The sequence below is a fragment of the Ornithodoros turicata genome, chromosome 9 (genome assembly GCF_037126465.1).
Source record: "Ornithodoros turicata isolate Travis chromosome 9, ASM3712646v1, whole genome shotgun sequence".
Taxonomy (NCBI): Eukaryota; Metazoa; Arthropoda; class Arachnida; order Ixodida; family Argasidae; genus Ornithodoros; species Ornithodoros turicata.
The window spans coordinates 31922-59025 of NC_088209.1; the positions used below are offsets into that span (position 1 = coordinate 31922).

At 46.6% G+C, this 27104-nt stretch overlaps 2 protein-coding genes across 2 annotated transcripts; both read right to left on the reverse strand.

The window, feature by feature from the left end:
* Positions 1–24719: 24719 nt before the first annotated feature.
* LOC135369102 (uncharacterized) lies at positions 24720–25527 on the reverse strand. The gene is made up of 2 exons (XM_064602766.1): positions 24833–25527; positions 24720–24750 (listed from the first exon to the last, which is right to left on the reverse strand). Exons 1-2 carry the CDS (start codon positions 25525–25527, stop codon positions 24720–24722), a joined length of 726 nt encoding a protein of 241 aa, XP_064458836.1.
* LOC135369103 (uncharacterized) lies at positions 25527–26450 on the reverse strand. The gene has a single exon (XM_064602767.1). It carries the CDS (start codon positions 26448–26450, stop codon positions 25527–25529), a length of 924 nt encoding a protein of 307 aa, XP_064458837.1.
* Between the last annotated feature and the right edge of the window lie 654 nt (positions 26451–27104).

The window sequence follows — 27104 nt, forward strand, 5'->3', positions numbered from 1 at the left end:
CATAAACATGCAAAATTCTTGAGGCACCCACTGTTGCGCGAAATACCGCATACACACGTGTTTAGTCCGCACGTACGAAATAAAAAGAACCACATATATTTTGAAAATAATGCCATATGTCGAAAGCATAAACATGCAAATTTCCTCAGGCAGTCACTGTTGAGCCAAATACCGCATACACGCGTGTTTAGTCCGCACGTACAAAATAAAAAGGATCACCTATAATTTGAAAATAATGCCTTATGTCGAAAGCATAAACATGCAAAGTTCCTCAGGCACCCCCTGTTGCACAAAATACCGCATACACGCGAGTTTAGTCCGCACGTACAAAATAAAAATAATCACCTATAATTTGAGAATATGGCATATGTCGAAAGCATAAACATGCAAAATTCCTGAGGCACCCACTGTTGAGCCAAATACCGCATACACGCGTGTTTAGCCCGCACGTACAAAAAAAAAGGATCACCTATAATTTGAAAATAATGCCTTATGTCGAAAGCATAAACATGCAAAGTTCCTGAGGCACCCACTGTTGCACAAAATACCGCATCCACGCGAGTTTAGTCCGCACGTACAAAATAAAAAGGATCACCTATAATTTGAAAATAATGCCTTATGTCGAAAGCATAAACATGCAAAGTTCCTCAGGCACCCCCTGTTGCACAAAATACCGCATCCACGCGAGTTTAGTCCGCACCTACATAATAAAAATAATCACCTATAATTTGAGAATAATGCCATATGTCGAAAGCATAAACATGCAAAGTTCCTCAGGCACCCCCTGTTGCACAAAATACCGCATCCACGCGAGTTTAGTCCGCACCTACATAATAAAAATAATCACCTATAATTTGAGAATAATGGCATATGTCGAAAGCATAAACATGCAAATTTCCTCAGGCAGCCACTCCTGCGCGAAATACAGCGTACGCGTGTGTTTAGTCCGCACGTACAAAATAAAAAGAACCACCTATAATTTGAAAATAATGCCTTATGTCGAAAGCATAAACATGAAAAGTTCCTCTTGCAGCCACTGTTGCGCGAAATACAGCATACACGTGTGTTTAGTCCGCACGTACAAAAAAAGAAAGAAAGAAAAAATCACCTATAATTTGAAAATAATGGCTTATGTCGAAAGCGTAAACATGCAAAGTTCCTCAGGCAGCCACTGTTGCGTGAAATACCGCATACAGGCGTGTTTAGTCTGCATGTACAAAATAAAAAGAATCACATATAAGTTGAAAATAATGCCACATGTTGAAAGCATAATCATGCAAAGTTCCTCAGGCACCCGCTGTTGCACGAAATACCGCATACACGCGAGTTTAGTCCGCACCTACAAAATAAAAAGAGCCACCTATCATTTGAAAATAATGCCATAAGTCGAAAACATAAACAGGCAAAATTCTTGAGGCACCCACTGTTGCGCGAAATACCGCATACACACGTGTTTAGTCCGCACGTACGAATTAAAAAGAACCACCTATATTTTGAAAATAATGCCATATGTCGAAAGCATAGACATGCAAATTTCCTCAGGCAGCCACTGTTGAGCTAAATACCGCATACACGCGTGTTGAGTCCGCACGTACAAAATAAAAAGAATCACCTATAATTTGAAAATAATGCATTATGTCGAAAGCATAAACATGCAAAGTTCCGCAGGCACCCACTGTTGCACGAAATACCGCATACACGCGAGTTTAGTCCGCACGTACAAAATAAAAATAATCACCTATAATTTGAGAATAATGGCATATGTCGAAAGCATAAACATGCAAATTTCCTCAGGCAGCCACTGTTGAGCTAAATACCGCATACACGCGTGTTGAGTCCGCACGTACAAAATAAAAAGAATCACCTATAATTTGAAAATAATGCCTTATGTCGAAAGCGCAAACATGCAAAGTTCCTCAGGCAGCCACTGCTCCGCGAAATACAGCATACACGTGTGTTTAGTCCGCACGTACAAAAAATAATATCCTATAATTTGAAAATAATGGCTTATGTCGAAAGCATAAACATGCAAAGTTCCTTAGGCAGCCTCTGTTGTGCGAAATACCGCATACACGCGTGTTTAGTCCGCACGTACAAAAAATAATATCCTATAATTTGAAAATAATGCCATAAGTCGAAAGCATAAACATGCAAAATTCCTGAGGCACCCACTGTTGCGCGAAATACCGCACACACACGTGTTTAGTCCGCACGCACGAAATAAAAAGAACCACCTATAATTTTAAAATAATGCCATATGTCGAAAGCATAAACATGCAAATTTCCTCAGGCAGCCACTGTTGAGTCAAATACCGCATACACGCGTGTTTAGTCCGCACGTACAAAATAAAAAGAATCACCTATATTTGAAAATAATGCCTTATGTCGAAAGCATAAACATGAAAAGTTCCTCTTGCAGCCACTGTTGCGCGAAATACAGCATACACGAGTGTTTAGTCCGCACGTACAAAAAAAGAAAGAAAGAATCACCTATATGTTGAAAATAATGCCACATGTCGAAAGCATACACATGCAAAGTTCCTTAGGCAGCCTCTGTTGTGCGAAATACCGCATACACGCGTGTTTAGTCCGCACCTACAAAATAAAAAGAACCACCTATCATTTGAAAATAATGCCATAAGTCGAAAGCATAAACATGCAAAGTTCCTCAGGCAGCCACTGTTGAGCCAAATACCGCATACACGCGTGTTTAGTCCGCATGTACAAAATAAAAAGAATCACCTATAGTATGAAAGTAATGCCATATGTCGAAAGCATAAACATGCAAATTTCCTCAGGCAGCCACTGTTGAGCTAAATACCGCATACACGCGTGTTGAGTCCGCACGTACAAAATAAAAAGAATCACCTATAATTTGAAAATAATGCCTTATGTCGAAAGCATAAACATGCAAAGTTCCGCAGGCACCCACTGTTGCACGAAATACCGCATACACGCGAGTTTAGTCCGCACGTACAAAATAAAAATAATCACCTATAATTTGAGAATAATGGCATATGTCGAAAGCATAAACATGCAAATTTCCTCAGGCAGCCACTGTTGAGCTAAATACCGCATACACGCGTGTTGAGTCCGCACGTACAAAATAAAAAGAATCACCTATATTTGAAAATAATGCCTTATGTCGAAAGCATAAACATGAAAAGTTCCCCAGGCAGCCACTGTTGCGTGAAATACCGCATACAGGCGTGTTTAGTCGGCATGTACAAAATAAAAAGAATCACATATAATTTGAAAATAATGCCACATGTTGAAAGCATAATCATGCAAAGTTCCTCAGGCACCCGCTGTTGCACGAAATACCGCATACACGCGAGTTTAGTCCGCACCTACAAAATAAAAAGAGCCACCTATCATTTGAAAATAATGCCATAAGTCGAAAACATAAACAGGCAAAATTCTTGAGGCACCCACTGTTGCGCGAAATACCGCATACACACGTGTTTAGTCCGCACGTACGAAATAAAAAGAACCACCTATATTTTGAAAATAATGCCATATGTCGAAAGCATAAACATGCAAATTTCCTCAGGCAGCCACTGTTGAGCTAAATACCGCATACACGCGTGTTGAGTCCGCACGTACAAAATAAAAAGAATCACCTATAATTTGAAAATAATGCCTTATGTCGAAAGCATAAACATGCAAAGTTCCGCAGGCACCCACTGTTGCACGAAATACCGCATACACGCGAGTTTAGTCCGCACGTACAAAATAAAAATAATCACCTATAATTTGAGAATAATGGCATATGTCGAAAGCATAAACATGCAAATTTCCTCAGGCAGCCACTGTTGAGCTAAATACCGCATACACGCGTGTTGAGTCCGCACGTACAAAATAAAAAGAATCACCTATAATTTGAAAATAATGCCTTATGTCGAAAGCGCAAACATGCAAAGTTCCTCAGGCAGCCACTGCTGCGCGAAATACAGCATACACGTGTGTTTAGTCCGCACGTACAAAAAATAGTATCCTATAATTTGAAAATAATGGCTTATGTCGAAAGCATAAACATGCAAAGTTCCTTAGGCAGCCTCTGTTGTGCGAAATACCGCATACACGCGTGTTTAGTCCGCACGTACAAAAAATAATATCCTATAATTTGAAAATAATGCCATAAGTCGAAAGCATAAACATGCAAAATTCCTGAGGCACCCACTGTTGCGCGAAATACCGCACACACACGTGTTTAGTCCGCACGCACGAAATAAAAAGAACCACCTATAATTTTAAAATAATGCCATATGTCGAAAGCATAAACATGCAAATTTCCTCAGGCAGCCACTGTTGAGCCAAATACCGCATACACGCGTGTTTAGTCCGCACGTACAAAATAAAAAGAATCACCTATATTTGAAAATAATGCCTTATGTCGAAAGCATAAACATGAAAAGTTCCTCTTGCAGCCACTGTTGCGCGAAATACAGCATACACGAGTGTTTAGTCCGCACGTACAAAAAAAGAAAGAAAGAATCACCTATATGTTGAAAATAATGCCACATGTCGAAAGCATACACATGCAAAGTTCCTTAGGCAGCCTCTGTTGTGCGAAATACCGCATACACGCGTGTTTAGTCCGCACCTACAAAATAAAAAGAACCACCTATCATTTGAAAATAATGCCATAAGTCGAAAGCATAAACATGCAAAATTCCTGAGGCACCCACTGTTGCGCGAAATACCGCATACACGCGTGTTTAGTCCGCACGTACGAAATAAAAAGAACCACCTATATTTTGAAAGTAATGCCATATGTCGAAAGCATAAACATGCAAATTTCCTCAGGCAGCCACTGTTGAGCCAAATACCGCATACACGCGTGTTTAGTCCGCATGTACAAAATAAAAAGAATCACCTATAATTTGAAAATAATGCCCTATGTCGAAAGCATAAACATGCAAAGTTCCTCAGGCACCCACTGTTGCACGAAATACCGCATACACGCGAGTTTAGTCCGCACGTACAAAATAAAAAGAACCACCTATAATTTGAAAATAATGCCATAAGTCGAAAGCATAAACATGCAAAATTCGTAGTAGGTGCCAATTGAAACAGGACAACTTGTGCCTTTCATGTTGCTACATTTGCAAGTGTTCTTGACGGTCAATACATCCTTGCTCATATTCGGACTCTCCCGGGACTAGTCCATGCCTTGAGATACTGGCCAGCAGTTTGGGCATTCCGCCGTCTCCGCGTAAAGAGCTTCAAGTCATTTGAAACTGTACGTGTTACTTTTCTCTCTGAAGTCGTATGTTAAACGTTATAGCAGTTTATGGGGACTACAGGTTATATCTAATCGGAGCCTCTTTACGCAAGGATGTATTGACTGTCAAGAACACTCGCAAGTGTAGCCCCAGGCGGAAGTTCGCCTCGGGACTGCTGTGTGTTCCAAATCAGTTTCCAAGCATCTGGCAAAAATGTAAGATAAAGCAATTTGGGGGATCCCAAAAAACGTGGAGTATTATTTGTGACAGTGAGACGTAGTAAGAAACTGAGGAAGGGAACATTGGAGCGGCTTAAAAAACAGCTCTGTATATATTGAGAGAGAGAGAGAGAGATGTGCGTGTAGAGTATATCACTGTTGATATGCTATAAATGAACGTGTATCACAGCACAAGATACGATAGCCTGTAGCTCATGATTCAACGCATTAGGTAATATCCTTACCAGAGGAATACATCTTCAAGACACATGGAGAGCGCACGTGATGCGCATGCGTCTCTCGGCAGAAAAATACGCGGGTAAGGCGTTCCGCTGCCGACACGCAGACCCGAACGGTGTCGATCAGATTGCAACCGCCGTCAGTCGAGAGTCCTGGGAGTGGGTGCGCATCCTCCGTCGTATCCTTACACGTGTCCCAGTTACTCCTCACGTTCCCGTCCGTGTGAATCAAATGGCTGCTATGTGCGTTACAGATGCGGTACCCGCATGCATTTCTTGCTTGAACATTTCCGCGTCAAGCTCTGACGTCAGAGTTGCCAAAGCCTCGGGCATTGTCACTGGTTCTCGAAAGCACATGACATCGCCGGCGGCCGCCTAACGCTAAGTGGTTGGGACACTTTCATAAATGTGGTTCGTTTATTCATGTTTATTTTATTTTGTATTTATATAATTTTATTTCCACATAGTGGCGGTGCTACGTGCGAAACTCCGTTGGAGCTTGAGAAAGGCCATTGGTGCCTATAGCAGTGGCAGCGATCATAATGAAAAAAGAAAAAAAAGAAAGAAAAAAGATTTCGCGCATATTGCAAACATATTCAGGGATGATCAAGAAAACCAATTTACTTCGCGCATTGTAAAATACATTCATACATTGCAAGGATCTTTTCCAAGGATCCAATATCCTATTTACAAAAATAATTTTCAACTTTTTGTTTGTTGGCATGGGTGTGCTCACAGTCAATCAAAATTCGTTTAGTACACGTGGTAAGAGATAAGATATGCTTTCTGACCCATATGATGTTCTCACTCGTTGGTGAGACCACCTGGTGTCTCCCCTAGCGCTATAGCACCGTCAGTGTGGGAAAATATTTGCGATTTCCTAAAATTCCGAGCTGCTATTACGACTGACTTTCTCTAAACACAAACATTTGTATCGGAAAAACTCAGCAACGGGGACTATTCCATATTGCTTAAAATACCCCTTAGCACAGCTGCAAACTTGGGAACATTGGTAAGCGCCGCGCTTCTATCCGCCACACCGTTTCGCGAGGCACTCAACAAACAAAACAAAGAAATACGTCCACTTTTTTTTGAGTGAACACGTGCTGGGAGCTTGTTTCCTTTGTCTTGGCGTTGCGCTCTTTTTGTTGTTGTTAACGTTTCGGTGGTGTGGTGGATAAAGCTGGCAGACAATTAACAACAGCGGCAAAATACGCGCCTTTCATCTGTCCTCTATCCGCCACCCGTCTTAGAGTGAAGATTCGTACATATCAAGATTTCCAATCGCGCGTACAAATTGCTTTTGAGCTGCCCGTAAGGAATCAATATTAGATGAACTCCTTTAAGCACCATTACACTATGGGCGCATTGTACTGCACGCCAGAATGCTGAGGGCAAAAGAATTATTCTTCTGCGTGTCCTATAGCGAGATATACGAGCCCTCGAACACGCTCCCGAGCAAAGCGCAGACGTCATAGAGCTCAGAGTGGAGTCCATTCCCATTGGCAGCCGTAAGCACGTGACTTCTCGTGTGCTCCCTCACTGGCGGCGGCGAGGGCTGTGATGTGATGTCAGAGCCGCAGGAGTTTCGGTATTCACGGTGCCTATTTTCTCCGCTTCTGTTATCCTCTTCGCTCTGAAACGTTCCGTGCATGTTCACAACGACGCAAAGAACCGTCTTTTACGTTTATCTGGGATAACCTGGGATGACTTGTCGCAACCCCTTTAATGCCCTCTATTTCTCCTTCGTCACGTGGACATATGGAATCGTGATGACGTAGGCTTCAGACGATCACCGCATACGATTCCAAACACAGGCTTTCCGTGGCTACTTGTGTCTGCTATAGCCACTCGAATGATATTCCCTAATCAAGCATCATGAAAATAGTTTTTTACAGGTACTCGTCTCCATATAGCTGTATGGTCGTTTCTGGCAGACTCCCCATAGCACGCTATAAGCGACAAAACACCGCCACCGTTCGAGCGACAAGGAAGCTCTGTCGCGGCTACAGAATCTTACTCCCTGTATATATTTGTCACTTCTCGTCAGAGACCGTTGCCCGGCGCGTGCCCAACTCCGCTAGATTTGGCGGTATGTAACTGGAGCGAATGAGAAAGCATAGAGATGTGGGGGCAACGGCGTAGCGTGGGTGGCAAGTAAACTTTATTAAAATCAAGTTTTGAGCTTGTAGGTGGGAAGCAGCAGTTCGTATCTACTGTTATCGCATGTGACCAAAATCTCTTGCACATTGTGTGGTAACCCATCGTAACGGACAGATCTACAGTGCCACGACAGAGCACAGACACGTAGCATAACAAAATTATAGTAGCGTAAATTACTCTCAGGGTTTTTCCTGCGGCGGTTCAATCGAAAGTTTGATGTTTGGGTCTGGTATGCAGCATAATCAATTGAAAAGTACGCATTTTTCTCTCGCAAACGTAGTTTCGTCGTTAGCAGCTGCTGCCTCGCAAATGGATCGGGTAGCTGCACCCGCGACAGGGATATCTGCAGCGCGTCGCTTGTCGCGTGGTATGGGATCCCGCCTTTAACAACACGTCGTTTAAGTGATCTGAAATTTTTTGTTCTAGAGGACTCCACTGAGGCAGCTCAACACGACCTAGAATCTAGGCGGTATTGAAGTGCCTCAGTGGCTGGGACGTCTGCCATGATGTCAAAGCCGCTACCGGTATTCGCGGTAACGATTTTCTGCCCGTCATTTCGCCCCTCCCTACAAAATTTGGAATGTAGGTTCACACCGATGCATATAGTAATCGTCTTTTACGTTTTTATCCGGCATAATCTGGGGTGGACTGCCACAACCCTCTTAATGAAGCAACGCAGTTCCATTTAACGTGGCTCGAAACCATGGTCCAGTAGTTACGTAGCCTATCCATAGCCACCGTGTATAATATTTCTGTTGCTGTCATGTACTGTCACTACGCAGTCAAAATTAGAAAAACGTCTGGAGTGAGCAGCAATTAGCCCGGTCCGCTCTTCTCGCGTGACGTCAGCAGACCCTGGATGGGAACATCTCTGCGTATAGGGAGCAATCGTAAGCTCTCATTGGCCCCCGTAAATTCGTGTGCTACAGCTATGCGTCTGAGCGGCTCTCCCAGCGGGACTGCGAACGTCATGTCAACTGTAACGTGGACTTCCCTTGTAGACTTGCATGCTTTGTGACGAAGTGGAGGCTTCCAAGAAGGTGCACCTTCTTGGAAGCCTCCACTTCGCCTTCACTTCATTTTCACTGGCTCAGGAGAACAAAATTAATCGGAATACCTAAATAAATTACATACAGTGAGTTATGGCTTCCTCACCTTGAGCGTTACATTTACATATTTTATTTCAATATTTTTGTTATCGGTACAGCCAGGCTTCGATTTCACTAAAATTACGTCATCGCAAAATTTACCACCTATATAATGAATTACGGGTACGGAAGACTATTGAAAAATTTCGCATAATGCATAAGGTAGCTAAAAGCATGTCTGCAAACTTATTAGCTATACACCGTTTGTTCACTTCATTTTCACTAGTTCCGGAGAATAACCTACAATTAATCAGAATACCTATAAATAAATTCCATACTGTGAGTTGTGGCTTCGTCATCTTGAGCCTTACATTTACATATTTTATTTCAATATTCTTGTTATCGGTACAGCCGGGCTTCGATTTCGGGCTTTGTCTGCTTGCGCTTCAAGATGGTTTGATTGCTGCTAACAGATCAAGAAGAATTCTTGTCTTCCTTGCATGTTCTATGTCATCTTAGGTTTAATATTCTTTAAACGCTTTCATCCAGCTAATGCTTTTCACTGAAACACTACAGTTCCTATTATATGTCATGTTTGAGAAATTAACACAACGAAAGAGTTGCTAAAAATAGGACATGAAATTGTTGTTCTTTCTCTGCGTGAATGAATAGAAATAAAGGTAACTGTGCTGGTAAAGATGAGCCAATGCAACCTAATAGGAAACATTTTGTGTCAAATTAATTGGGTCCCAAATGGAACAGTGTGGAAAAAGAACATAAATATGCATATAAAATTCAATTTACAGTCTACTGACATTTGTCAACAGAAATGCTGTCAAAATATTATCAACCATAAGTCAATTGACTTTAATCGACCACTGTCAATCAGAAGTCAAAGAATACAGAAAGTCAATAGAGTAAATAAAAAATCAATCAATTATACATTAAAAGTCAATTTTCATTTTCATAAGGGGCATGCACAGATCAGAGGGTGGTCGCTCAGTCTTTCTCTCTCTCTCTCTCTCTCCCGCGCGCGCGCGCTACAAGTTAGCCGCTCTCGTCGTTCCTTTGCAAGAGCTCATGTGATTTGTTGCGTAACACACCGCAGCCCAAAGACGAAAAATTTATGGGTACACATTTCATTGCTCCTCTAAGAGCGCAAATATTCGTTGGCATGACAGGCTGGTAGGCGTAACACGACTGAATGGCCCCCTGAACGACGTGTACATGCTGTTTTGTCAACATATCTTTGCACACGCATTTCGGCTATAATTACATTCCAAAGTCGGATACGACATTAGAATTTGGATATCATAAGTAGCATAGCGTGCAGGGTGATTTATGGTGCCTAAGACTCTATACTTTATCTTTATAATGAGCGCAACACGTGATACCAACTTGACGTCATTCTCCGCCTGCTCCCACAAAGAGGAGTGAAACGATGGTTGTCGGAAACGAGTGTATCACGCGACACCGTCACGGGCACACGGTTTACTGAACTTTACTCGCTATTTGTAGGATGTATAAATAAAGGCGCCTCCAGCACCAATGGTCGTCAACCTCGTTTTAAATGTCTGATGCCGTAATTGTGGCTAATTTCAGAGGAAGGAACGCCCGTGGAAATCACACTAAGCTTTCCGAATGTAGCCACTGACAACCTTGGCAACGAAGGCACCTGGACACTCGTCTATAACCAAGGCTTTGAAGTCACAATCAACTATCGCAAGTGAGTTCCGCCTTACATTGTGGAAGACAGAGTAAACTGATATTTTCATTAATGGTGTTGTGGCGGTCATGGTCTCGTGATGTGTATACAAAGTGTAAGCCATTTGGGCGAGGTTATACCTCTCTCGTTTCGTCCTCATTCTCTCCCTGAGAATGACTCTCGATGTTAGGCTTACTTTGTTGTCCAGCGCTGGGCCTATGCCGAGTGAGCAAAGTGACCACGTAAAAGGGACGGTTTGAAAGAATGCAATTCATTGTTATCATAATTCGCAAAGTGTTTGCTACTTGCGCTTCGAGTACTTGGTACAGCCCAAATCATACTTGCCTGCAACACGAGGCCTGTGTGGTACCTGACGAGACTCGAACACCCAGTAAACGAAGCGGTCGGACTCACCGCTTTGCTTGAGAAGGAACTGCTGAAGTTAGCCTTAAGTTATTTAGTTATTTTTCGTCAGGTAGTTGCAATTATTATACAAATACACACAACATAATTTGGTACTTCAACCAGATGTGGTTTGACTACTGCCCATCACTGACTGTATTAATTCAGCATCTGCATGTTGGCACCTTTGTTCTCTTGAAAGGATTGACGCCAACGTACTAAATTAAGCTACTAGAGCGTTAGATAGACAACAATGCTCATAGTATTGTACAGGGTGTTTCACGAAAATCCCCCGGCTGAATAATTCGTGAACAGGTGGCGCTAGGGAAGAAATTTCTTTTTGGTAAAGATCCTTGGGACATCTGCTATGAACTGAGTAGTAAGCGGCTCATTTGCATACGCTCCTGCCCCTCTGACATTCTAATGAATGTCATTCGTCATTCCCATGTCAATGTCATGCCAATGTCATTTCCAACGAATGACATAATGAATGTCATTCGTTGGAAATGACATCCAATTTCCCAAATCCTTGCAATCGTATGAATGTCATTTGTTCAGTGCTACACGAGTACGCAGAATGACATTACTTGCGACTAAAATTCGCTCAGCGAATGGGTTCGAGGATTTCTTCGTGCTCTTCCTCCTCGCACGAACTGCGTACCGGCTGGACGGCAGTGACAAACAACAACTTTAAGCATTGAGAACGACAGAAATGCGACCGGAAATTTTTTTCGTCATTATTTTTTGTAAAACTGGTGACATCCTTCTCTCTCTCCCAGAGTAAGCGCCATTTTTTTTAATTCCGTGTTAGCGCCGCGAAGCAACTGTAGGTACGATCGGCGTAGAGACGTGGACAGCAGGAAGAAGTGGGGGACATTGGGATTAGTATGCATCTGGGCCGACTTCAGGGGGAACTGTGCCGACATTTGTCTGGAAAGTCTTCGGAAAACCTCGGACAGCACAGCTGGTGAAAGGATGCGAACCCGAGTCCGCGGTGCCAGTAAATGACAAAGCTGTCATCACCACACACACCACGAGAGGTCTGGATATGGAACGTCTTGAAAAGCATTTTGGGGAAAATGTTCGCAATGAATCGGGTCGTGCACCAAAAGCCGACGAGCTGGATTTGCGCCTGCGGGTACTGCAGGTATCCTCGTGTAATCCATGAAGGCAGTGTGGGTCTACCCACACCTTACCCGCGATGACACGGAAATGTATACCCGCGAAGAACAAGACGTGGACAGATGGAGAGAGCACAGCAGGAAGGTGTGGGAGGGGGGTTAGTATGCATCCGGGTCCGACTTCAGTGGAAGCTGTGTTCCGAAAAACCGTCTGGAAGCGTAACCTGTTTGGGATGCGTTTTTTTTGTTTTTTTGTTGTAATCTTTTCGCCGGGTCTGCGAAGCAAACCTGCACTAGTGTTACTGTATTGAGTTACATCTCGCATCTGTGGTGCAATAATGATGGCACCATGCTCACTGCAAGCTGCATATAGGTCTTGATCAAAGGGTCTCTGCGATTTTGCATCGTTCTTATACCGTCTCGATGCAACACTAGAAAATTTAAGTTGAACATTCGTCCGTACATTACGTCCGGTACGCTTTGTTGTACACTGCATCAGTCGTGCTCTTGATCCACTCATACTGGGCAGTCATACTGTGCACTCATACATATGTATGTCTGCCATATGTATGTCTACGAAAACGTTCTACGACGCCGAGGGCACAGGTAGGACTGGCTGTTGGCTTTGTGATGGTTGATAAATTCACTGCGGATGTTTTGGGGTACCATATATGAATTCATTTCTGTGAGTATAAGTCTGGATGTTTGTACCGTTACCAGTTCGTGTGGGAAACAATTTGTTTTCTGCAGCTTGGTCGCGGGAATGATACATTTCTTGTCGCAGGGCATGAAGCAGTCGTCTGCTGTCATGAAGTCCTGAAAACCATACTGAAATATGGGAAATATAGTCACGCAACGGACATTAGCCATTCACTGGCAATGCTGTCAGCGTCGCTGCTCTAGTAAACGTAAGGCTAGTGGGCTGAACAAACCTCTCGCTCGTCTCATCAGCTCATAAGCCCACACGTATGTGTCCGCTTCTGAGAGCGTTTCTTTGTTCGTATGGTTCATTAGTGAGTTTTAGTGCATCGTATGCTATCGCCTTTGCGTACGTAAGGGATAGAGTGGTGGTTCTGCGCACTGAGCGAAGCTCTCTGTTTTGCGCGTGCGCAGAACCACCAACGCTATCCCCTACCTACGCAAAGGCGATAGCGTACGATGCACTAAAACCCTCTATTGGTACAGAAGAAAGTACTATTGCACCTACGCGCGCCCGGACTTGGGATCTCGAGCTGCTGAGACACATGGACGAGCTCTCTATATTACACGAATGCAGAGAAAACTGCGAGCACTACGTACACTGCACATTCGTTTCTGTCGTTTTTAGTGTAGAAATAAGTCTTCCTTTGCGTACGTTATGACCGGCGAGGCTGCGTCACGAAATGGGAAGTAATTTGAAACGCTAGTTTACAATCTATTCGAGATATCTGAATGAGTGCGATGGCGTTTTATAATTAACGGATAAACGTTTCATGTGATATTGCACGCGTCAACGGCAATGGTGAGGGGGGAAATGTGCAATTGAAGGCACGGATAACGTTAGTCGCCCAGCAATCAAGGCGCGTAGCGCACGTTCCGTGTGTCGCAGCGAAACAAGTGCGGTGTCAAAGGATTCGCCTTCACGAGCTCAGACTTTGCGTAAAATTAACTTTGAAAGTTACACATGAAATAGCGCGTTGATGTGCGAATTGTCTGACAATGTCCGCACATATGAGACGAAAACACCACGGAAAAGAAATCTTACAGACACTAATGCCTAGTTCCCATTTGGTGACGCCCGACGCGACATCACGGCGCGAATGGTGACGTCGGGAGGTAGCACGGGTGTGTTCCAATACCCTGGTTAGACAGTTTCTCGGCGGTCTAACCGGATGTGCCGCCATGTTGAGTCGCGTTCCAATTCGTGGCAAGACTGCTACTAAGACGCCTCGCCTCTGGCTTAGTCTGCACCAATCACAGGGGCGTCCTACCACATGCCACTCTATAGACGATAGCGTGCCGGACAAGGGCGTCGGAAGGCTCGGCAGAGGGGGCGGTCCCTCCGCCTCCCTTCCCTCTGAACTTTAGCTCTGAGGGTCCTGTCACCCATTTTTCATCTGTACGTGTCGTCAGAGGCAGACTCATGACAAAACAAGATCGCATGACCTCAAGCATAGGCGCCGACTGCGTGGGGGGCCGGAGCCCCCCCTCCGAGACGTCTATACGCAGCTGACATAAGATGTGTGTCAGCTGTGTGACGTGCTTCATGCGCGTGGACACGGATCTCCTGTTAACCTTTTCATCACAATGTAACAACACGGAATCCCGACACCATGCCCGACCTCTGTGTATGAAGAGGAGGGGAGGGGGCGTTGTGCCCCCTCTGGCAGATGGAAAACTGTCCACCTGTGAACTCAAGATGACGTCTCCTGTGACGTGGGGCCAGGAGACGAGGGCGATTTTGCCAAGAGCGACCGCTTGAGGGTGGTTACAAAACCTACCCAACTACGGAAATTGTCACGCCTGTCGACGACATCGAGGTTTCCACGCCTGGCGAGTCAGCAGGGTTTAGTTATAGGTCATGTGATGGACGTCTCAGCAGTAACTGACCAATCCCAACTTTTATTGAAGCGCAGGACGTGGTAGTAGTAGCAGCCATGTCCTATCCCTTTTGAGTCAGGGTGGGGTATGCTCGACTTCTGGTAGAAGTTTCGCCATAGCCTCTGGGACTAAATAAAATACACTAAAAAATACACTCATAAAATACACACGAGATAACAGAAGGAAAAGTCTAGTTTACAATGTTCGTTGCTTCTTCGCGGTTTGCGTCTCCTCCTCAATGTCAAAAGGCGGCGCTTGGTGGCTTCCACTTCCGCTCTTTCAAAATTTCCATGGAAAGGTCACTGTATCTTTCGTTTCCGTTACCACTTCCGTTACTGGCCCTTATTTGTTTCTGTTTCAGTTTCGGTTACCACCATTGTTGCTTTCGTTTCCGGGGGCACCACAAGGAAGCGTCCTAAGTCCGCTCCTCTTTAATGCCGTTATGACGGGCATTGGAACCTGCATTCAGCGGAAAGTCAACTTGTCCCTGTATGCCGATGACATCTGTGTTTGGACTACAGGCACTTCCCGTCCAGCACTCCGTCAGCGTCTTCAGCGCACGTTAGATGCCATTCGCCTCTACTTACTCCAGGCAGGAATGGAGATATCCGTAGAGAAAAGCGCAGTTCTAGCCTTCACGCGCAAAGACATGCATAGATATCGCCTGTATATTGGTGGAAGCCCACTGGACCAGGTGACACATCACAAGTTCCTAGGCGTAACTCTATCATGGAATTTGTCGTGGAAGCGCCACATAGACGTCATTGAAAAGAAAGTCCAACGCTGGGTCAACGTGATTCGTCACTTCGCAGGTATGAGATGGGGGCGAGACGAGAAGGATCTCCTCATGCTGCACAATGCCCTGGTTCGTGGCTCAGTGATGTACAGCCTTCCCGTCCTACACGGACTTCCTCAGACACTGATTCAAAGGATTCGAGCCATGCTAGCGCGCAGCCTTCGGGTATGTCTTGGGGTCCCACGAGGCGCTGAAACCCGTCTAGTAGTGGCTGAGGCCAGGGACATCCCCATTGAGGTTCTCCGTACTCGGGAAACTGCACGCCACTATCTGCGTCTACGTGCCCATCATAACCATCACACTCCGATTCGCAAGCTTCACGCTAGACGGAACGCGACGGTTCATGCTGCTGTGACATCATTCAGACCTCATATCCCCAAACTCATAGTCGATCAGACGGCACCCAAAGTGCCTCCATGGACGTTGCCATCGCCGTCTGTCACTGTCTCCATCCCCGGTCTCAAGAACAACAAAAAGAACTATCCTGATTTTATTCTTAGGCAACTTACCCTTGACTTCGTCGAGGCTCAATACCGCAACAGTACCGCTGTATACACGGATGGATCGTCGACCAGGGACACTTCATCTGCAGCCTTTGCCATTCCATCACAGTCTGTTACACGTGGGTGTCGTCTATCTCACCGTACCTCATCGACATCCGCTGAACTTTATGCTATCTTGTTATTTTTGACATATGCGGAAGACTGTGAACCACGGCACTGGGTAATTTACACAGACTCCAAAGCAGCTCTCTTGTGCATTAAAAACATGGGCATCCGCGGTTCCCTTGCCTCAGTGGTGATAGACATCCTGTGCGCCCTGAAGTCCCTACAAGATCGCTCCCACTACGTTGCCTTTCAGTGGGTTCCAGGGCATTGCGGAATAACTGGGAACCACGAGGCCGACGCTGCCGCTGCCGCTGCACACCAACAACGGCCTTCTATGCCCATTATACTCTCGAGAGGAGACAGAAGATCCCTCCTCAGGCATTTGTCCGATTCCTGGTCTACCCTACAGTGGCAACACGACATTCCAACTGTGTCCTCTTTGGGGAATGTAGACCCAACGCTGTCATACCGACTGCCTGCAAAGCTTCCTCGTCCTCTGAAGTCACTCATCCACAGGCTACGTCTGAATGTGGCCTTCACTCCGTCCTATCGATACCAGCTAGGCTGTGAGGCTAGCCCTATGTGCAACGAGTGTGGCGTACTTGCCAACGTTGAGCACATACTCCTCAGCTGCCGGACCTATGTCAACGAGAGGCGTACACTGCAGTCGCAGCTTGCCACCCTTGGCTGCCGCCCCTTCAACTTGTCGACCATCCTCGGCCCTTGGGACACCGCGGCCGACTCCAGGGCGGCCTTAGTCACGTGGTTGACTTCTTTGAGGCGACAGGCCTAAAGGACTCACTATGACCCCAGCAGCGCCCTCGGACACTCCCACCACCACGATCACGTCCAGCATCGTCATCGCCACTTCGATCATTCCCGCCATCTCTCATCGTCATCACTGATCATTGTCACCACTCATATTAGACCCCTAGCTATGGGGTAGCGTTCCACTCCTAGAGTGGAAAACCTCCCCACTTCATCATCACAATAAATATGTTGTTGTTGTTGTTGTTTCGTTTCCGCAACGTTTCCGTTTCGGTTTTCGGTGCCGCCACACCTCCAGCTTTTTGTTGTCCTTCTTGCTTTTCTTTCCTTTTTAAAAAAAAAAAAAAAAGACGATTGAGACTGTGACAAAATTTAATCCCTCTAGGTTCTGAAGTCTATTTTGAGGACTCCACGGATACATGCATACAAGAGACAACGTTTATTCAAAATACACACATACGTAATTTCTGTGAAGAGCTAATATGAACATGGTTTCCAGGAATGTTATTCACGCTTGCAACTTCCAGGTCACCATAACCGTATAAGAACTATGCTTCTGCTATTTACTGTACTTATACGGTCCAGTTTGATAGTTCATTTTAGTTTTAGTTCTTCAGCGTTAATTTTAATTTGCTTCATTGAGGTTTATTTCATAAATTTATCTACATGATATGGTGAAGAATTGCAATAATTCGGGTCCTGCGGTACCCGAATTATTACCGTAAATTATTGTCGTTTCCGTTTCTCTTTCAGGTATTCTAACTGTGCGATATCCGTTTCCGTTTCTGTTACCTTTCCCTGATTCTTTTAGCTTATGGGAGCTGTGCAGTGTGCACTCCAAACAAATTTTGCAATAACTAGGTTACGGCACATATGTTGGTATTAGGGTTAGCAGTCACTTGTGAGTAAACTTAAGGATTTTTTTTTTTTTTACAGTGTATGAATCGACTGTAATATCCTCGCATTCGTTCTCGAATAAGCTTCACCGGGAGATCACGATAATAATTGAATTTGGTTCTAAAATACCGTATTTTCACGCGTATTAGCCGCACCGCAGATAAGCCGCAGGACTCGTTTTTGGATACATTTTGAAAATGTTTTTGCAGATAAGCCGCGGGTAATACGACGCGACTGCTTTGTGCGCTAAGCCAGTGATGCACAAACAAAATCAATAGAGACTCTCAACGCTCGTCGACGGCGTACTCCCTGCCAGCTGCCCTGTTCCCGTACTGGTCCGCGACGTCGACGACTTTTAGTTTGAAGCTGCTGTCGTAGCTGCGCCTCCGCGTTGGAGCCATGCCTTACCTCTAACTGCCGTGCCCGTGTCCACGAATGCTGTTGCTCAGGTCAAATGAGAACTGACGCTTAGCTGACCACGTTTTATCCCGATGTCAGGTGTATTGAACCCTTCCTGCCGACAAAGGAGACCGTAGGGAAGGTCATAAACCCTGTGGTCCATATTCCGGTGTCGGCATGATGTATAACAAAGGAGGTCAGTTGTAGTGTTCTACTAAGATCGGATTGTGCCCTTGTTGCGTGTTTTTTGCCGATTGATGAATTAGTGCTGTTCCAGGAGACATTAATCACTGTCACCCCTTTTGTTAAAGCTTCGTGGGGGAATGTATTCGGAAGGTCAGTCCACTCGAATGTGGACCCGTCCTTGTTCCGTATTGTTCGTGCACTAGCAGGGCGGTCCTGTTTCTAAAAACATGAGGAACTGTCGGCCCTTTCGTGTAATCCGGGGTATGCGGAAAATACCAGGGAAAAATAGCCATCAGATAAGCCGCACCTGTGGATAAGCCGCAGAGCGTCCGCGAAAAAAAAAATCACGCATAAGCCGCTGCTAATACGCGTGAAAATACGGTAGTTGTCGCTTCTATGACGCTACAGTTTCCGATACCAATAACTTTTTTTTCTTTAAGAGTCTTTAAAATTCTATCCGTCATCCATTGCATATAGATTTATCATAAAGTCCACTTTTGCACCAAAGCGCTGAGGTATTCATAGCAGTTTGTGTCTTAGTAACAATATCTAAACATTTTTCGTTTGCATTACCATTCCTAATGGGTTCTTGTGTGTGTTTAATAAGTAGTAATCGTACTTTACAGTAATTTATACCACTTGTGAGATTTGGTTTGGATCTAGATAGCTTTGAGTTTGAAAAGGTAATTGACAAAAATAATGAACACTGTAGGGTCCAGCACTTTGTGCACAAAAATCTTCCAAAATATGCATGCAAATATGCAGCACGAAACGTCTAAATGCAGAAATATTATGATGCCAGGAATGTTGCTCCGGAAGCTTTCGCATAACTGGGAACTATATAAACACGTACATTGTCTAAAAACATTCTACAAATGAAAATGCACGTTCCTTGTTGGATATTGGAACGTACGTTCACGCATGCGCGCTCAGGTATTCCTTGTTGGTCATTGCAGAGTGCCACTATGACCATACTCTGGTTTTCAAAGGTGCGTGCTTTGTCCCTGTTGTGCAAGTTGAGAAAGCCATCTACTGTGAAAACGTGTGCTGCCCCGCTGCATGTCATTACGGCGAATTAGCTAGCTACCTAGATGCCATGTGCAGACAGCTCTTCCAGAACGGCGCCTCCACCGGTCTTGAATGATTCGATTCTCTTATTTTTATCAACCACAGCTTGAACTCGCTGACTAGTTATAATATATGACGATCAGGAATAAATATGCCGAAATCTGCAATTATATGCTACACGAAACATTGTAGATTTGTGTTCCTGAGGTTCGGAAAAGGTGTGATATCCGTTAGAACGCTTTCTAAAAATATGCATTTTGCATGAACTGCCGGGCCCAAATGATCTGTAATATACTCCTCAACAGCTTCGGGATTTAGATCATCACAACTTACATTTGTTATGATATAATCTAATAAAGTGGCAGAGTTGCAGGTAACTCGTGTAGGTTTAGTAACTACGTTTCCAAAGGAGTACGAATTCAAAACGTAACTATATGAGTTTGATGTTTCTTGATCTGACCACTCACTATTAAAATCGCCACATAAATATATACGTTTTTCCCACGAACGTAATTTAAACAACACCTCTTCATCTTCTAATAGGTACAGGTTAATACTCAAGGACTCCAATGGTTATGTTATGATAAAGTTCAATGAAAAATGATTCACAGCTCTCTTGAACGGTAAAATTTTGGTCTTTGCGTATTATAGACGTATTACTTTGTACCCGCCGGTGTATTTAAAGGGTCTCTGACCAGAAGCTGGAGAGACTTTTCCGTAGTGGCTACCGATAGAATACACAAAAGCAACTTCACATACGAAAATGCATGCCTCAACACCTCGTAGTTTTCGTAAACTCGAATTTTGAACATCGCGGTTCACGCCGACGCTGGCACACCTAGCGTCAAACCAAGAGAACGTACGCATATATAGAAAACTAATCTGGTCATCCCACTGGGATGGCGTCAATCGCCCATGCAATCAGCGCGCAGAATGCCGTCACGTGATCGAGTACTACAACAGCAACTTTCAGCAAGAACCAACATTGTTACACCGATATACTGTTGTCACAATGTCTGGAAATAAAAAGTACGCATATACTTCGAAATCTGCGACCTGTTTTATAACTGCGATAATCCAATTAGCGATTTCCGTGGAAAGAGGAACTAGCTACGAGGCTATGAGCTACGACGACTTTCGGGATCCAGCGCGCTGTTTCACAGCGTTAGTGTAGTGTGTGTATTTCCAAGTTTTCTTTATTTATATCTTTTGGAACAACGACCAATATATCGAGGTACACAGACTTCATTTGACATGCCTCGGCTGTGTCGTCAAAGCGAGATTTCTCGGCGGGCATTCAGTTCCGTACGATACTGCGCGTTCAACCGCAGCGGCAGGTATGGTTGGCAGCGGATTTTGCCAATCGTATTTGAAGAATGTAGACTATGAGACGGACCCCTCAATATGAGTACAAAGAACCTCCGCCTACAGCATTCCGCAGTGCTTTCCTTGAATCTATCTTCCAAGACTCTTGCATCTGGACGTGACGAGCTTAGTGTCTTCTGTATAATTTATACAGATTAGTGATTTGATAGTGATTACTCTCCTTGTGAGAATTACCTTGTGGCATGCAGATGTTAGGAGACCATTTAGGCAACAAAGAAAAATAAGGATGAAAGAAAATTGAAGTTTACGCACTAAATCAAAAGATATACTGTACGATTCCGAGTGTTGTTCAGAATGCAGCCACGCCATTGCAGTAAGCAACATCTACAGTACGTAAAATGAAGCTGTGTATTCCGCATCTAGGTGTAACATTTTAATTGTCACAGCAGTGTACACCAATGTAGTTCATGACATCCTTGGACAAGATGTGGAACCAAATGTTGGAAATACCAGGCAGGGATCAGGTACAAGTTTTCTGCTATTTGTTTTCCTTATAATATGCAGCGTACTGCACATAGTAAAGAAAGGCTCTGGATTCTAAACCAACGCAGTCGAAATCCTTACAACAACAACAACAGCATAGATGAATGGATGATGATGATGATGTGGGATGTTTCCCTGCGTTGAGTGCAGGACCCTACCCCATTCCAAAAAGGTTCATATGAAAGGATGACGACAGGATGAAATCCTTAGTTTACCCCAAGCTGTACTATTGTTGTCTAATCTGGGGAAACACCATATAGGGCAAGTGCGATAAAATTGCAGTGCACAAAAAAAAAAGAACGAAAGCCTGGTGTATGACTACCATGTCTACTGGTGCAATGTGCTGGACCCTCGTTGCAAAGAGGTCCACCAGGGGTGCCACTACAATCCATGCATCCATCCAGCTCCTCAGCTCCTTCAAGACATGCAAAATACAGTAGACAAAGTGTTCACTTGCAAATCAGACATTTATAGAAAATTGCCTTGCGCCATCTCAAACACTTGCCATTACGGTATGAAATCCATCACACCACCTTACAAGGTTCCACTGCTACGGACCAACTACGGAAATCAGCAGAAACCGTTCCTTTTCCGAACAAATTTTTTCAACTGATTCGAAATGGCCTTCCTGTGTCCAGATTTAAAACAGAGTTACACAAACTTGTTGAAGTCTTATTAGGGACAGGCCACTCTGTTACGTTTTTTTTTTTTTTGTGTGTGTGAAAATGTGCGCAGCTCGGTGCAATTGTGTATTTTATTTATGTGGTCGTAATCTGCTGTATGCTCGGAGTGGTAATATCTCGGTTATCGCACACTGTATTGGTGCTAGCCACCTCATCAGGCTGATGCCTTTCGTGCCTGGTAGCCTCATTTAATTTTCTATGAAGTGAGATCTGTCGGAGAAAGCGGTAGACTAGACACAGGTTGCCGTGAGAGCCAGGTCAGTCGAACTAGAGCCCGAGCTGGCCGAGGCAAAGGTTTTTATTACCCGCACGCCTAGGTTATTGGTGCGCGGGAATGGTAATGGCGATGCCGCTACAGGGCTCCCCCCCTAGTGAGGCGTCGGAAGATGCTGTGGGGCCCAGGTGACGTGTCGGCGGCGGGGGGGAGGCGATGAAGTCGAGGGTGGAGAGTGAAGTGCGGATGAAGTGGCAGGAAGAATTGGCGTCGGCCCTGTGTGGGAGTTAACGGCGCTGGGGGACGTCGCAGGAACGTCGAGGAAGGCGGGCTTCAATCGCTGCAGGGCGACAGTCTCCTCTCGGTTCTTTACCAGGATGGTGTAATGCGTAGGAGATCTTCGCACGACAGCGTACGGGCCGGAGTATGGGTGCTGAAGGGGCCTCTTGACTGCGTCGCACCTGAGGAAGACGTGTGAGCACGTTTCAAGTTCGGGGTGCTGGTACGTCACAGCAGAGCGTGGCACACGCGGGGGAATCGGGTGGAGGGCGGCCATTGTTTGGCGAAGGCGGGACACGTAGTCGGCTGGTGATGGAGACGGGAAGTCGGGAGGTGGGTCGATGATATCGCCAGGCAAGCGAAGAGACGTCCCGAAAACTAATTCCGCCGATGTGCAGCCTAAGTCTGGCTTATAAGCCGACCGAACTCCCAGCAGAGCTAGGGGCAGGACTTCTGTCCAAGGAAGGTCAGATGAGGTCCGGAGCGCGGCTTTCAGCTGGCGGTGAAAGCGCTCAACGAGGCCGTTGGAAGCCGGGTGGTAGGCGGTTGTTCGAATACGTTTGGTGCCAAGGGCTTGCGTGAGGTTGGAAAACAGGTTGGACTCGAACTGCGCGCCCCGGTCTGTGGTGATGATTGACGGAACACCGAACCGCGATACCCAGGTGGAGATGAAGGCTGAGGCGACTGTGGCGGCGGTAGCGTCGTGAATGGGAATGGCTTCGGGCCACCGGGTGAAGCGATCGACGATGGTCAGAATATACCGGTGGCCAGCACATACCGGAAGCGGTCCAACCAGATCAATGTGGAGATGCGCGAAACGGTCGTCGGGGGGCAAGAACCTTTCTGGTGCTCTGCGGACGTGCCGTTGCACTTTGCTGCGCTGACAGGGAAGGCAAACGCGCACCCAGTTCTTGACGTCCTTGTTCATGTGCGGCCAGACATACCGTTGGGAAATCAAGCGCAGAGAAGCGCGGGCGCCGGGGTGAGAGAGCGCATGGTACGTCTCGAAGATGCGACGTCGCAGGGAAGAGGGGACGAAAGGTCGGGGCCGTCCCTGAGAAGTGTCGCAGGCAACCAGAGTGGAGGAACCGGGTAAGGCGACATCTTCGATGGTCAAAGAAGCCGCGCCAGAGCGGTACTGAGCCAGCTCGGCGTCGGAAGACTATGCTTGGGCCAGGGCGTCGAGAGAGAGTGCAGGCAGCGATCCGAGAGCGTTCACGCGACTGAGAGCATCCGCCGCTGCATTGTCAGCACCGCTGACGTGTTGAATGTCGGTGGTGAATTCCGCGACGAACGCAAGGTGACGGGTTTCGCGAGGACTGTATTTGGTACCTGATGCAGAGAAGGCGTATACAAGGGGCTTGTGGTCAGTAAGCACTGTAAATGCACGGCCTTCCAAGAAAGGTCGGAAGTGCTTTATCGTGAGGTAGATGGCTAAAAGTTCTCGTCCAAAGGTGCTGTACCTCGTCTCTGGCGGTTTGAGCTTGCGAGAGAAGAACGCCAAGGGGCGCCACGCTCCTCTGATACGCTGTTGAAGCACGGCGCCGACGGCTGTGCTGGAGGCGTCAACCATAATGGACGTTTCGGCGTCATGGCAGGGGTGGAAAAGGAGCGATGCGCTCGCAAGTTCTTCCTTAATGGCCTTGAACGCGGCAGTGGCTTCTTCGGTCCATGATAGAGGCGGTGGGGACATAGTACGTTTAGAAGTAAGCATGGCTTCGAGTGGAATAAGCTTGGCCGCGCACGACGGAATGAAGCGCCGGAAAAAGTTGATTAACCCAAGGAACTGGCGCAGCTTGGTCAAGGAAGTGGGAAGCGGGAAGTCCTGGATGGCCGCAACTCTGGAAGGCAAAGGCAGGATTCCCTGGCTGTTGACACGGTGCCCGAGGAAATCGAGTTCCGGAACGCCGAACTCGCTCTTCGCTGCGTTAATGATGATTCCATAGTCGTGAAGACGGGAGAACAGCGCACGAAGGTGTTGCTCGTGTTCGGCCGGCGAACGACTTGCGACGAGGATATCATCAATATACGCATAGACGAAGGGGAAGCCGCGGATGATGTTGTCCACAAACCGCTGGAACGTCTGAGCGGCGTTCCGCAACCCGAAGGGCATCCGCAGAAACTCGAATAATCCGAAAGGTGTTGTGATCGCGGTTTTGGCTATGTCCTCTTCGGCCATCGGGATCTGGTGGTACGCACGGACAAGATTTATTTTGGAGAATACTGTGGCGCCCTCCAGCTGCGCAGCAAAATCCAAGATGTGCGGTATGGGGTATCTGTCCGGGATAGTGGCTTGATTCAAAGCGCGATAGTCGCCGCACGGTCTCCAATCTCCGGTCTTTTTGGGCACCATGTGCAATGGCGACGACCAGGTGCTTGATGACGGCCGGACGATTCCGAGCTCAAGCATGTGGTCGAATTCTGCTTTGGCTACCCGGAACTTCTCGGGTGCCAGACGACGCGGGCGAAAGTGGACCGGTGGGCCACGGGTGGTGATGTGGTGGACCACGTCGTGCTGCACAGGCTTGGTCCAGTCAGGTGGCTGGGTGAGTGCCGGGAATTCCTTCAGTATGGCGGCGAAGGGTGATTCAGCTGGTGATTCAGGCACGGCACAGGCCAAGACACGCAACGGTGGAGTCGATAGACGTAGTCCGTGCACTGACAAGGAAGTAGTCCTGTCGATCAGACGCTTCCCGTGAACGTCTACCAGCAACTTGAAGTGATTTAAAAAGTCGGATCCGAGGATGGCTTGTGTGACGTCTGCAAGCAGGAAAAGCCATCGGAAGTCTCTTCTGAGCCCAATGTTGAGAGTGAGCGACTGCTGGCCATAAACCGGGATAATGGAACCGTTGGCGGCCTTGAGTGTGGAGCAAGGTTGTCGGGAACGGGAATAGCGCGCACCGGCGGGGATGACGCTGACCTCGGCGCCCGTATCGACCAGGAGCCTTAAGCCAGATACACGGTCTACGATACGAAAGAGGCGGCTGTCGCCGAGGCCGAATCCACTTGCCGCCATTAGTGGGCGGCCGGCGGGTTTCCCGTCCAAGAACAGGGGAGCAAGCAGTGGTGGGCTTCGGCACCGAAGCGATGGTGGTACCAACAGAGGCCATCCTGGTTCGCAGAACGAGATCGCGATCGCCGTGGCGACGGGGAACCTCTGCGGAACCTTGGGCGACGGGGGCTCGGGGATCGTGGGCGAGCAACCAGCGTCGCAACCAATTGCGTAAGGCTATTAACCTGCTGGAGTATAGCTTCGGTGGCTGGAGTGGGTTGGGAAACCGAAGGACAAGCTTCTGGGATGGGCGGAATGGCTGGGGGAACCGCTCGCCCTCTAGTCTGGGTAGCCGGTTGCTCGAGAACGGAAAGAGAAGGAGATGAGGCAACCTCCATGACAGCATCCGCGAGGGTGGCGAGCTCGTCGATGGGAAGATTCGCGGCTGCTGCCAAGACCATCTGCACGTTATTGGGTAAGCGCTGCATGAACAGCTGACGCAATAATTTGTCGCCGGCCTGCGGAGCGTCATCTCCCAAGAGCTGCTTCATGCGGCGCAAGAGCTGGGTAGGCCGCCTGTCGCCGAGCTCTTCCGCCGATAAGAGCTGCCTCAGACGGTCACGGTCGGAGGCGGACGTACGCTTCAGCAGGGCAGACTTGAGTTGGTCATACGCGTTCTGCGTTGGGGGAGAGATTATCAGATCTTGTACTTCCTCGGCGGCCGCGGGAGACAGGGCGGAGATGACATGATAGAAACGAGTGGTCTGAGGAGTCACACCGGCCAGATGGAACTGGGCGTCCGCCTGGGCGAACCAGATAGCTGGATTGCGATCCCAGTAGGCTGGAAGTTTAACGGCGATGGCTCCTACATGGTGCTGTTGTCCGTCAGAGTTGGGCTGTAGGGAACCTGTGCTAGACGACGACGGAGGTGGGTCGCCTTGATGCATCGCCGACGGAAAAGGGAAAGTAGCGTCGTTCCAGAAAGGAACGTCCGGGTCACCAATGTCGGAGAAAGAGGTGGACTAGACACAGGTTGCCGTGAGAGCCAGGCCAGTCGAACTAGAGCCCGAGCTGGCCGAGGCAAAGGTTTTTATTACCCGCGCGCCTAGGTTATTGGTGCGCGGGAATGGTAATGGCGATGCCGCTAGAGGTCCTCATAAATTTATATGGCTTCTTTTAACAATGTTTTTAACAATGTTTAACTTCATGGAAGTGGAAGGAAGAGGAGAGGAAGACATCTGCAATGGTCATGACAGTTGTCCGTCAGGTACGGGACCAATCTCTTTTATAAATGTGGTATATAGCGTGAAGTTGTTACTAACAAAAAGTTTTTTGTTCCCTTCAAAGGAATCTACAGGTGGTGAGCACGCGTAAGGGCTTGACATATCTCAATACAACTTAGACCTGCCTGTTGCACATGAGATGTGTGACTCTACTTACACACACAAGCTTCTGCAGGTTCGACGCATGTATATTTTGAAACATGAAAGACAGAGTGCTAAAAATATATCTGAGGAGAAAAATTGAGCAGTTCATTGCAGTAATTCTATCGATTTATTTTATGCATTTTTGGAAATATATAGTGATGGCAAGATTACCTG